This window comes from Pelodiscus sinensis, chromosome 1 (assembly GCF_049634645.1).
Source record: "Pelodiscus sinensis isolate JC-2024 chromosome 1, ASM4963464v1, whole genome shotgun sequence".
Taxonomy (NCBI): domain Eukaryota; kingdom Metazoa; phylum Chordata; order Testudines; family Trionychidae; genus Pelodiscus; species Pelodiscus sinensis.
In genome coordinates, this window is record NC_134711.1 from 134956209 (window position 1) to 134968933 (window position 12725).

Below are 12725 nucleotides of genomic sequence, written 5' to 3' on the forward strand. Positions count from 1 at the left end.
TAAGATATTCTGTGTCTTATTTTCTATCCCTTTCTTAATAATTCCTGGAATCATATTTTCCTTTTTGACTGCCGCTGCACACTGTGTGGAAGTTTCCAGAGAACTGTCCACGATAACGCCAAGATCTCTTTCCTGATTTGTCATAGCCAAATTAGCCCCCATCATACTGTTCGTATAGTTGGGGTTATTTTTCCCGATGTGCATTACTTTACACTTATACACATTAAATTTCATTTGCCATTTTGTTGCCCAATCACTCAATTTGGTGAGATCTTTTTGGAGTCTGCTTCTGTCTTGACTATCCTAAACAGTTTGGTATCATCCACAAACTTTACCACCTCACTGCTTACCTCATTCTCCAGATCATTTATGAATAAGTTGAAAAGGATTGGTCCCAGGACTAACCCTTAGGGGACACCACTAGTTAGCCCTCTTCATTCTGAAAATTTACCATTTATTCCTGCCCTTTGTTTCCTGTCTTTTAACCAGTTCTCAATCCAGGAACGGACCTTCCCTCTAATCCAATTATACAAAAGCCTTTGGTGAGGGACCCTGTCAAAGGCTTTCTACAATCTAAGTATACTATATCTACTGGATCCCCCTTGTCCGCATGTTTGTTAACCCCTTCAAAGAACACTAATAGATTAGTAAGACATGATTTCCCTTTACAGAAACTATGCTGACTTTTCTCCAACACATTATGTTCTTCTAGGCTGTGTCTAGACTACATGCCTCTGTCGGCAGAGGCATGTAGATTAGACAGATCAGCAAAGGCAAATGAAGCCGCGATTCAAATGATCGCGGCTTCATTTACATTTACATGGCTGCCACGCTGAGCCGACAAACAGCTGATCAGCTGTTTGTCGGCTCGCACGCTAGTCTGGACGTTCCCCCTGTCGACATCAAAGCCCTTTGTCGGCAGCCCCGTTATTCCCCTGATCAGCTGTTTGTCGGCTCAGCGCGGCAGCCATGTAAATGTAAATGAAGACGCGATCATTTAAATCGCGGCTTCATTTGCCTTTGCTGAACAAACAAATCTACATGCCTCTGCCGACAGAGGCATGTAGTTTAGACGTACCCCTACATGCCTCACAATTTTATTCTTTACTATTGTTTTGACTAATTTACCCGGTACTGAAGTTAGACTTACTGGTTTGTAATTGCCAAGATCGCCTCTAGAGCCCTTTTTAAATATTGGTGTCATGTTGGCTACCTTCCAGTCATTAGGTACGGAAGCCAATTTAAAGGATAGGTTACTAACCTCAGATAATAGTTCAGCAATTTCCCATTTGAGTTCTTTTAGAACCCTTGGATGAATGCAATCCCATCCCAGAGATTTGTTAACATTAAGGCTACGTCTAGACTACATGCCTCTGGCGACAGAGGCATGTAGATGAGGCTACCAGGCATAGGAAAATGAAGCAGCAATTTAAATAATCGCCGCTTCATTTAAATTTACATGGCTGCCGCGCTGAGCCGATCAGCTGTTTGTCAGCTCAGCACGGTAGTCTGGATGCGCGGGTGTCGACATCAAAGGCATTTGTCCACCACCCAGGTATGCCTCCTGGGATGAGGTTTACCTGGGTGATCGACAAATACCTTTGATGTCAAAACCTGCGCGTCCAGACTACCGCGCTGAGCCGACAAACAGCTGATCGGCTCAGCGCGGCAGCCATGTAAATTTAAATGAAGCGGGGATTATTTAAATCGCTGCTTCATTTTCCTATGCCTGGTAGCCTCATCTACATGCTTCTGTCGCCAGAGGCTTGTAGTCTAGACATAGCCTAAGTTTTTCTATTTCTTCCAAAACCTTCTCTAATGACACTTCAATCTGGGACAGTCCCTCAGATTCATCACCCACAAAGGAAGGTGCAGATTTGGGAATCTCCCCAACGTCCTCAGCCGTGAAGACTGAAGCAAAGTAATCATATAGTTTATCCGCAATGGCTTTATCGTCCTTGATTGCTCCTTTTATATCTCGATCGTCTAGGGGACCCACAGGTTTTTTAGCAGGCTTCCTGCTTCTAATGTACTTAAAAAACATTTTGAGTTTTTGGCTAGCTGTTCCTCAAAATCTTTTTTTGCTTTTCTTATTACATTTTTACACTTGATTTGACAGTGTTTATGTTCCTTTCTATTTATCTCACTAGGATTGGTCTTCCACTTCTTAAAAGATGCCTTTTTGTCCCTCTCTGCTTCTTTTACATGGTGGTTAAGCCACGGTGACTCTTTTTTAGGTCTCTTGCTATGTTTTTTAATTTGGGGTATACATTTAAGTTGGACCTCTATTATGGTGTTTTTAAAAAGTTTCCATGCAGCTTGCAGGGATTTGGCTCTTGTCACTGTGCCTTTTAATTTCTGTTTAACTAACCTCCTCATTTTTGTGTAATTCCCCTTTTTGAAAATAAATGCCAGAGTGCTGGACTGCTGATGTGTTCTTCCCACCTCAGGAATGTTAAATGTTATTTTATTATGGTCACTATTCCCAAGTGGTCCTGTAACGGTTATCTCCTGAACCTGATGCTGCACTCCACTCACGACTAAATCGAGAATTGCCTCTCCCCTTGTGGGTTCCTGCACCAGCTGCTCCAAGAAGCAGTCATTTAAGCCATTGAGAAATTTTATCTCTGCTTCTCTTTCTGAGAAGACATGTATCCAGTCGGTATGGGGATAATTAAAATCCCCCATTATTATAGAGTTCTTTATTGCAGTAGCCTCTCCAGTCTCCCTCAGCATTTCAATGTTAGTATCACTGTCCTGGTCAGATGGTCGGTAATATATCCCTACTGCTAATCATATATATAGTAGCCCAGTGTCTGAGAGTCTGTAACGCCGAAATGCTGGCTGTTCCCTCTGGGCGGTGCTGTTGCCTGAAATGCTGGCTGTTCCCTTTGGGTGGCCCGTGCTGCATGGGGAGTGCAGGGCCCAAATGGCTGCTTGCGCCGCTTGCTCCCCTGCAGCGGCCTGGCTGAGCGGCGCAGATATCAGCAAAGTGCCATGATGGGAGGCGAAGGGGGGCGGGGAGGTGACGTGCAGCATGACAGTGGCTCCAGGCCCTGCCCCCTGGCCATGAACATCATCGCCCCGCCCCCCCTTCGCCTCCACTGTGGTGCTCGGCTGACTTCTGCGCTGCGTGGGAGCACGTGGCGCAAGCGACCGTTTGGGCTCTGCGGTCTCCCGGGTGAGAGGCAGGAGGGGGAGGAGAAGTGAAAGAGAGAGACAGAGAGAGAGGCAGAAGGCGGAGGAGAGTGGGGGGTGCGGGAGGAAGTCGGAGGAGGAGAAAGAGAGAGAGAGAGACGGAGCGAGAGACCGGAGGCTCAGGAGAGAAGACCGACGTGGAGGAGAGACCTGAAAATCCCGTCTTATGACGGGCTAATTGGCTAGTCATATATATAGTAGCCTAGTGTCTGTGCATCTGTAACGCTGACGTACACGGCAACGCACCCTGGCCGTGTCCGTCAACACCCCGCCCCCCTTCCCCTCGCTCCCTGACTGTTCGGGCCCCCTGGACACCCCTCCCCCTCCAGAGCTGCTTCCCTTCCCCCTTACTCCAGCCCCCCTCATCCTCCTCTCCAGCCCCACAGCCCCCGATTCTCCTCCCAGCTCTGTTTTCCACCCCCCTTCCAGCCAGCCCAGTCCCCTTCCCCTCCCTGAGTTGCGCGCCATGGCTCGCTGCGCCGCTCTCAGCTGAGCGGTGCTCCAGCCGGGCCCCGGCAGAGGAGCAAGCGGCAGCAAGCAGCCCTTTGGGGTCCACGTATGGGGAGCGCAAACGCCAAAGGGCCACTTGCCGCTGCTTGCTCCCCCGTTGGCGCCCGGCCAGAGCACCGCTCAGCTGGGAGCAGCGCAGCGAGCCACGGAGTGGGAGGGGAGGAAAGAAGGGAGGGGAAGAGGGCAGGGCTGGCCGGAAGCGGGGTTGGAAGCAAATGTGGGGGGGGCTGTGGTGCTGAGGGGAGGATGGGGGGGCCCAGAGGAAGGGGGGAGGGAAGCAGCTCTGGAGGGGGGGGATGTCTCAGGGGCCATAGGATTGGCTGGCAGGAAAAGGTTGTGGGAAGTACAGCTGGGGAGGATTGGGGGCCGTGGGGCTGGATGGGAGGAGGGAGGCAGGAAGCAGACCTGGCGAAGGGGGGGATGCAGCCATTGGCCGCAGCCGGACCCCAAAGGGCCGCTCGCCGCCGCTTGCTCCCCCGCTGGGGCCCAGCTGAGTGCCGCTCCGGTGGGCCCAGTGGGACAAGATGGGGGGCGGGGCGGTGATGTACACGGCCAGGGGGCAGGGCCATGTACGTCACGGCCCCCCCTTCCTCCTCCCACCGTGGCGCTGAGTGGTGAGCCCCTCAGCCGGGTCACCATGGGAGAGGGGAGGGAAGGGCGGTGACATAGACAACCCGGCCCCTGGCCATGTATGTGACTGCCCTGCCTCCTCCTCCCCCGCGGCGCAGCACTCAGCCGAGCTGCCATGGAGGGAGGGGAAGGGGGCGGGGCAGTGACGTACACAGCCAGGTGGCGGGGCTGTGTATGTCACCATCCCCCTTCTCCACCCGCTGTGGCACTCGGCTGACTGCTGTGCCCCTCAGCTGGGTTGCCGGGGGAGCCAGCAGCGCAAGGGGCTGTTTGGGCTCCCCTGGGGTGAGAGGGGAAGGGAGGGCAGTGATGTACCCAGCCCCGGCCCCGGCTGTGTATGTCACCGCCCAACCCACCTCCCTCGCAGCAGCTTGGCTGAGCAGGCAGCACTCAGCCAAGCATCACGGCGGGAGGGAAGAGGAAGGGGGCCAGGGAGAGATGGAGGGGAGAGAGGCAGGAGGAGGAGGAGAAGAGAAAGGGAGCGTGAGAGGCAGGAGGAGGAGAAGAGAAAGAAAGAGATGGAGAGAGAGGCAGGAGGCGGAGGAGAGGGAGAAGTAGGAAGAGAGAGAGAGAGAGAGAGAGAGCTCAGGAGACAAGACCTGAAAATCCCGTCTTATGACGGGCTAATTGACTAGTTTCTTATTATTGGAGCATGGAATTACTATTCATAGCGATTCTACGTGATATCTAAGCAATGCTTTAAAGTGGCCACTGTACAGCAGGCAGACGTTGGCGTTGTCAAGGGAACATCAGGGCTCACATGATTTGGAGGCAGGTGTGGCGAGGGGCCTGCCAGGGCACGACCCTGTAGGCAGGAGGGAGTGCAGGGTCCGGACATGCCAGTGAGGAATGGCGATGCCTCACACGGCTTCCCTCCTCTCTGTCCACCACACCCCACTACCCACCAGAGTGCTACTTTCCCCTCCCACAGGAACCTGCAGGCGGGAGGGAGGGAGGAGGTGCCAGAGTCTAAGCCACGCTAGCAGCAGAGGCAGCAGCTACTAGCTAACAGCTTCTCCTTCTCCTGCATCCAGGTTGCCATGCGAGATATCAGTCTTCTCTGAACCACAGAGTGAGGGGCAGCTGATGCTGATTGGATGAGGCCAGAAACCTGGGCCTTGTGTGCAATGCTCTGGGCTGCAATGACGCCAGGCCACTTACTGCTGGCTTGGCGTGGGAAGGTGTCCTACCGTGGAGAAAGGAATAAGGAAGTCTTGGCTTGACAGAGTCCTGGCTTGACAAAGCCTTGGCTGGGATGGTTTGTTGGGTTGGTTCTGCTTTGTGCAGGGGGCTGGAGTCGATGACTCCTGAGGTCTCTTTGATTCTATGAAGGCCTCCCCAGAAACCATGTGAGGAGGATAAAAGTGTTCCTATCCGAGAGCTTCATGGAGATGTGCAGGGAGAATTCCTTCTGTACCTCTAGACAAGTTCTCAAGTTGTTCTGGGCCCCCCGCACTATGTAGGCCCGTGGTCACCAACCAGTAGATCACAGTGTATCCATAGATCGATCGTCAATTCCCTCTGAACTGGGTGCCTGTGCGCTGCGCAATACATTTTAGATCTGCTCTCCTCATTTGCAGAGCAGCACCTATCAAACAGAAGGTGAGTAGTGGTGGTGGCTTCATGGTATCTGCTGGGGTAGTGTCGGAGGGCTGAACGCCCCGGCCAGCTGAGTCAGGGGGAGGGGGCAGTGCGGGGGGCTTGGAACAGCTTATGAACATGTGGATGTGAGAGTGCATCACTTCTTGTAAAAGCAGGAGTGCCCCAAGTCGACTTCAGCAGCCCTTAAACTTGGCAGAATGGCCTTGGTAGTGTGGTAGTGTTTAGAAAATTGATCTTATGCAGCTAAATTCGACCTAAAGTGCTAGTGTACACCAGGCCATAGCTTTAATGATTTTAGGACCAGAAGAGAGTTTTAGATCATCTAGCCTGACCTCCTAGGTAACAAAGGCTATAGAACTTAATTCTATTGACTATAATAGAATAATAGAATTTAGGGGAATGTAATTCAATTACTCCTGTACTGAATTTAATAACTTGTCTTTGGCCAACGTATATCTTCCAGAAAGGCAACCAGTTTGCTCTGAACATGCACCTCTTCACGAGAGCTGGTTGGAACTTATCTAACAAACCAGAATTTCATTGGAAAATGGCAGTTTGCTGAACTCAGCATTTCTCATGAAAGCGATTCACATTCAATTAACATTCTCGAAACCACTGACAGGGTCTGGTGGAAAGCTCCATTGTTCCTGGCCAGGTTCCTGGGTGGGTCCTGTTAATCCTGCCACATAGATTATTCCAGGGCTGGGTACCCCAGTCTTCTAGGTTCTGTGGCTCTGGGGCAGCCACGTCATGCAGATTCCTCCAGAACTGCAGACCTCAGTCTTTCTAGGGTCCGTACCTCCAGAGAAAGCCTGCCAGTGCTTTCAGGCTCTCCGCTAGGGGACAAGAACCTGCAAGTCCTGGGAGGATCAGTGCTAATCTAGGCTCAGTTCCATGATTTGCATTAGGGATTCTGGAATTCCTGGGATGGGTTGTGGGGCAGCCCTGACTTGCCAAATGTCCCAGAAAGGACTATTTGCCTATTTAGGCTGCCAGCTGCACAAGGAGTCTGGAAGCCTGGACATCCAAGACAGACCACACAATGAAGCTGCCCCAGAGTCCCAGCAGTGGACTGAGAAATTATCATGCTTGCTTAGCATGTTAGCAGAGGTGAAACTGACAAGAATGTCAGTGTTACTCAGCATCTGCTAGAGTTCCTGGTGGCAAATCTGGATACACCATGGTCTGGAGTTTCCAAAACTAATTTAAGCCCGATTTTCAGTTCATAGGAAACTTTAAAATAGCAAAATGTCCTGTACACTGGAAATTCTGCATTTCAGTCAGGTCTCTTCTCTACTCACCTGTTCATACATCCAAGGGTCTTGTTAGCCCTTTTGGACACACCTGTATTTCTGTTAATATTATCTGTACCTCAGTTCCTCTTCCTTCTATTTTCATGTTTCCCACCAGGGTTCAAAGGGCAGCCCCCACCTGAGCTCCCCACATGTCCCAGGAAGGCAGAGAGTGGCTCAGAGAACCCAGTAACTGGTACCTCACTGACAATTCAGGTGTCAAGGCCTTTGAACTTTTGAATCTGGTCAAACTGAGCTGTCAAGGCTGTTCCCCACTCTGGCATGATAAATGCAGAAGTGGTGGCACGCAAGAGCACCCCAAAACCTTGTTTCTAAAGACTTTGGTACAAAAAACTTCCCTCCAAAATCCTAATACCTGGAGTTTGGGGAATATCCACTGTCACCACAGAAGTATTCAAAAAAAAACAGGGAAGAGATCACTTGGGAAAGTTCCTCCCTAAAACCTCAGGGGTACATCAAGCTCTTTTTCCCAAAGAGCTTGAAAAGAAAAGAAAAAACAAGTTGCAGTCTGTGGTAGCTGACTCCTAGTCAGACCGACAGACCTTTAAGGACACAAAAATGAACCAATACTGGTAAGTAAGAAAAAGAAAACAAACTTTTATTATCAAAACAAAACTACAATTGTAAGCATAGTTGCGGTGGCTAGATGGCAAGAGCCACCAATTGATATACTCATGGGACCCGCCCCCCATGGGCTCAAAACTTAGTTACAAAAGAGAGAAAAAAAACTTGTAACAGCACACATCAGTTCTGAATCCTCAAACCAGAACACAATAAAACCTGATGGGCTAACTAAACTTTGCCCTACTTTTATTGGAGAGAGACAGGCCTTCCCATCTCCCTATTTCTTGGAAGAAACCTTTCTGACACTGGCAAAGGAGAGAAAAGATAAACATTCCTTTGTCCCAGTTGAAATCCCTACTTGCATTGTTATTGGTTGACCAGACACCTGGCTAGGTTAACCCCTTAGCCACCAAGCTGCTGGTCAGCCCTCCTGGTTATGACTTGAGCCAAGCCCCCTAACTTGGGAGAGGCCCCTCAGGTAGGACATTTTACACAGAGAGCTGGGGGATTGTTAAAAGGGAGCTCTGATGAAGAGGAGGTGGAGCAGGGGCTGCAAGGAAGGAATCTGAAACACAATTCCCAGAAGCAGGAGTTCCTAGGATAAGCTGAGTCAGCCCAGGTTTTCAGAGAATTGCTGAACTTTAGGTAAGACATGGGCCTATGGGCTGTCAGTTGCTTTAACCCCTTTCTCTAGGATTGCTGTGTTCCTGTGGATGAATACATTAGAGCCCTGTCCTGGGGCTTGTACTACTCAATATTTTCTTACATGACTTGGATGATGGCGGAGAGACTAGGCCCACACAATGTGAAGATGGCTTGAAGCTGGGAGGGGTTGCAGGCTCTTTGGAAGGGAAGGTTAACATTCAAAATGATCTTGATAAACTGGAGGACTGACCTGAAAGTAGGAAGTTAAAATTCAGTAAAAACAATTCCTAGTCTTGGAAGGAAACATCAAATAAAAAACCCCAAAATGTGAACAACTGACCAGGCAGCAGTACTGCAGAAAGTGATCTGGACATTATAGTGCATCACAGATTAAGTTGTGATGCTGTTGTGAAAACAGGACATTTCATTCTGAATTGAATTAACAGGAAAGTCATAGGTAGGCCACAGGAGGTAATTGTCCTGCGCTAATTAGCTCTGCTGAGGCCTCAGCTGAAGTGCTGTGTCCAGTTTTGCTCATCACTGTTTAAGAACAATAAAGACAAACTGGAGAGTGTCCAGAGGAGAGCATTAGAGTAAAAGCTTTAGAAAACATGATCTATGATGAAATGTGGAAAGACCTGGACATTTTCAGTCTAGACAAGACGGAGGGGAGATGCGAACAGTCTGCACATATGTGAAAGCCTGTTTGTCAATTGTTTTCTTTGTCCCTTAGGGTATGTCTACACTACCACCTTAATTCGAACTAGGGTGGTTAATGTAGGCAACCGAAGTTGCAAATGAAGCCCGGGATTTAAATATCCCAGGCTTCATTTGCATCTTGCCAGGCGCCGCCATTTTTAAATCCCCGGTAGTTCGGACTCCGTGTGTTGTGGAATGAGGAGTACCGGTAGTTCGAATTAGAAAGCCTAATTCGAACTACCTACTCCGTGCCGTGTGTAGCCGTGGGCATGGAGTCCGAACTACCGGGGATTTAAAAATGGCGGCGCCCGGCAAGATGCAAATGAAGCCCGGGATATTTAAATCCCAGGCTTCATTTGCAACTTCGGTTGCCTACATTACCCACCCTAGTTTAAACTAGGGTGGTAGTGTAGACATACCCTTAGATTGCAGCAAGGGAGGAAATTCAGATTCGATATTAGGAAAAGCTTTCTAACAATAGCCACCATTAAGTAATGGAATAGCTTACATAGCCATCGCTGGAACAGCCATCACTGGTGACTTTGCACAACAAATGAAATAATAAAATCTTTTAGGGATGGCCTAGGATTACTTAAGCCTGCCTTGGTATGAGGACATGGACTACGTGACCTCTTGAGGTTCCTTCCAATCCAACATTTCTATTATTCTGTGGTTTTATCAGCTATTCAGGCCTGTGGATATAACTAAAAATATTTAACCATGGTAGATGCCATTTAATATTCTTCTTCAGTATCAACAGACTGGAGAGTGGTTCATCCTCTTTACAAAATATGAACAGACACCTTGTTGCCATCCAAAACTAAAAATGTTTATTGAGCACTTCTGGCTTTTCTGGTTCATTATTAACAGTTTTACCATCTCCATTTCTAATGGGCCTGCACCATTGTTAGGGTTTGTTTATTTGTTTGTTCCTCATAAACTCATTGCTCATAGCCCCGCCAGCCATGAGTTTTATACTTAGGGGTCTTTGCTTCCATTATCAGTTTTCTTCATATTGTCGTCTTACGTATATTGACTGATTTCCTCTAGTGCCCCCTTTCCTCATGTTTTATTCATTGCCCTTTTATTTCTATTGCTGCCATCGCTAGGCCACAGAACAGGAAATCAGCATTTAGACACTGTTTTATGGCACTCAAGCATCCCTACTACCAAAGGCCCCTTATAATTTTCAGCCTTCATTGACTTTCCAGGACATGTGAAGCCCCGGCTGGTTGGAGGGGACACTGCCTGCTCAGGACGTGTGGAGATAATACATGGAGACACGTGGGCTACAGTCTGTGATGCGCACTTTGATCTCAAAGTTGCCGACGTCATCTGTACTGAACTGCAGTGTGGAATAGCTGCATCGGTCCTCGGAGGCGCTCACTTTGGCGAAGGACAAGGGCTGGTCTGGACTGAAGAATTACAGTGTGTGGGGAATGAGTCTCTCCTGTTTTCCTGCCCCAGGGTCTCTCGAGTGAATCAGACGTGCTCACATGCAAACGATGCTGGTGTCACGTGCTCACGTAAGGACTCAGTGCAACATCTTTAAAATCACGCTCCTGTGTATTCTGCATTAGGGTGAGGTGAGGTAGGGATCTGCCTGTGTAGGGAGCTGGGTTGGATAAAACCCCAAACAAGCCAAGATAATGAGACAGGAACCAAATGCCCCGAGTCTCCTTTTGTTAACTATTTGCTACAGAATAGCTCCAAGGCTTCATTTCTCTAAACCCTTCTCCCTTCTCCCCTGGGCTCGCAGGGTTCCGGCTGGTGAACGGCAGCACAGCCTGCTCCGGGAGGGTGGAGATCCAGGTGCGTGGTGCCTGGGGAACCCTCTGTGGCTCGCGCTGGGATCTCTCAGACGCCAACGTTCTCTGTCGTCAGCTCGACTGCGGATTCGCTGTGTCGGTGCCAGGAGGAGGGCACTTTGGGAAGGGAACCGGCCCTGTCTGGGCAGACACATTTCACTGTGAAGGGACTGAGCCCCATTTGGGGCATTGCCCTGTCACTGCCCTGGGGGCCTCTCTGTGCTCACACGACAATGATGCCGGTGTGGTTTGCTCAGGTAAGTGCAGGGGCAATGCTAGATTAGTGACACCTGCCATCAGTGTGTGACACTGTCCCAGAGCAGGGGGACCTCAGAGCACAGCGAGGGGAGGAGGAGCTTGATTCCAAATGAATAATAATAATCATCATTAATAAATTACAGATACAATACAAGTAAATAATGGTATCAGAAAAATACCAGTGAAGGGAAGCTCTGGATTCTCCAGTAAAAACATCAGCAACTCTGTCCTTACAAAGGGCAGTGGAGCAAGAGTAGCACTTTCTTCTTTGGTTTTCATAAATGTCACCGTTTCACTGTCCCCGTCCTTCTCCAATGGTAATTGTGGGGAGGGAGCGGCTAATAGTGACTCCCAATATGGTGGTTCTTTCATACTTTCTATTATTAAATATTGTCGGCAGTTTGCACCTTCCTGAGAAGCTCTTCTGCCTTCATTGATTGCAGCAGCCTTTGTAGTATGGGAAGGGGTCAGTGCTGGGACCAGGGAGGTCCCTTCCTTTTGTGAAGTGAAATTCCATCCAAGTTTGACTGAATTATAAACTGCTGAAAATCAAATCCCCCTTCTCTCACTTGAGTTTCTAGGCTATTTTAGGTAGCAAGGCACAAATGAAAAAGCGCTTTCTCTCCCTTGGCTTTTTTAACATTGTTCACATCTTTCCAGCTGAAAAAACTCAGAGGATTTTCCTCCTGCCTTTTTACACCTTTTAAACTTTTTTATTAACTTTTTTACAGTAGAAGAACACTCTAACACTTCAGTTAGAATCTAAACAGAAATTATCATTCCATTTCCACATGACAATATGTCAGATCTATTTAAAAATTGAAATATGGCTTAAATTGCAGCAAGGGAGGTTTAGCTTGGACATTAGGAAAATCTTCCTGTCAGGGTGGTTAAACACTGGAATAAATTGCCTAGGGAGGTTGTGGAATCTCCATCTCTGGAGATAGTTAAGAGCAGGTTAGATAGACATCTATCAGGGATGGTCTAGTGCTTGGTCCTGCCATGAGGTCCGGGGACTGGACTCGATAACCTCTCAGGGTCCCTTCCAATTCTAGTGTTCTATGATTCTTCTCTTCACAGGAAAGATTTTGTGTTGTTGACCTCCTTTAATATTTACCTTTTAGTAAAATAATAAAATACGGTGTCATTTCATTTAGTTAGATTTAGGAAATACCAGAGTTAAGGCTGCACTTGCAATACTGATTCAACCCACCTCTCTACCTGGTGCGTCTCTATTATGAGCAGATGTTCCCAGCACTGCTCAGATCCCATAACTCATTTTCAGGGGGGTTGGGACACTGGAGGGGGAGCCCAATGCAAGGGGTGGGGAGCTCAGGAGAGGGAGTTGGGTGGTGTGCAAGGGCGCAGGAGAGCCCCATGGCCGGCCGGAGCTGTCCTGTTCTGCCCAGGGTAGGGGAAGGGCTGTTTGGATCCAGTGCATGTGCTCTGCACCTGTCAGGCTGCCGTCACTAGTATGTACTGTGCCAGCCACAGCCGC

The 12725-nt window shown here is 49.0% G+C and overlaps 1 protein-coding gene across 10 annotated transcripts in view; it reads left to right on the plus strand.

Annotated features, from left to right (window-relative positions):
* LOC102463105 (scavenger receptor cysteine-rich type 1 protein M130-like) overlaps window positions 1-12725 on the plus strand; it is a 111931-nt gene that overhangs the window by 84402 nt on the left and 14804 nt on the right. For all 10 annotated transcript variants that reach the window (XM_075902548.1, XM_075902594.1, XM_075902557.1 and 7 more), the window contains 2 exons: window positions 10373-10687; window positions 10921-11226. In XM_075902548.1, coding sequence (XP_075758663.1) covers window positions 10373-10687; window positions 10921-11226 — 621 coding nt within the window. The remainder of the gene's footprint in view (window positions 1-10372; window positions 10688-10920; window positions 11227-12725) is intronic.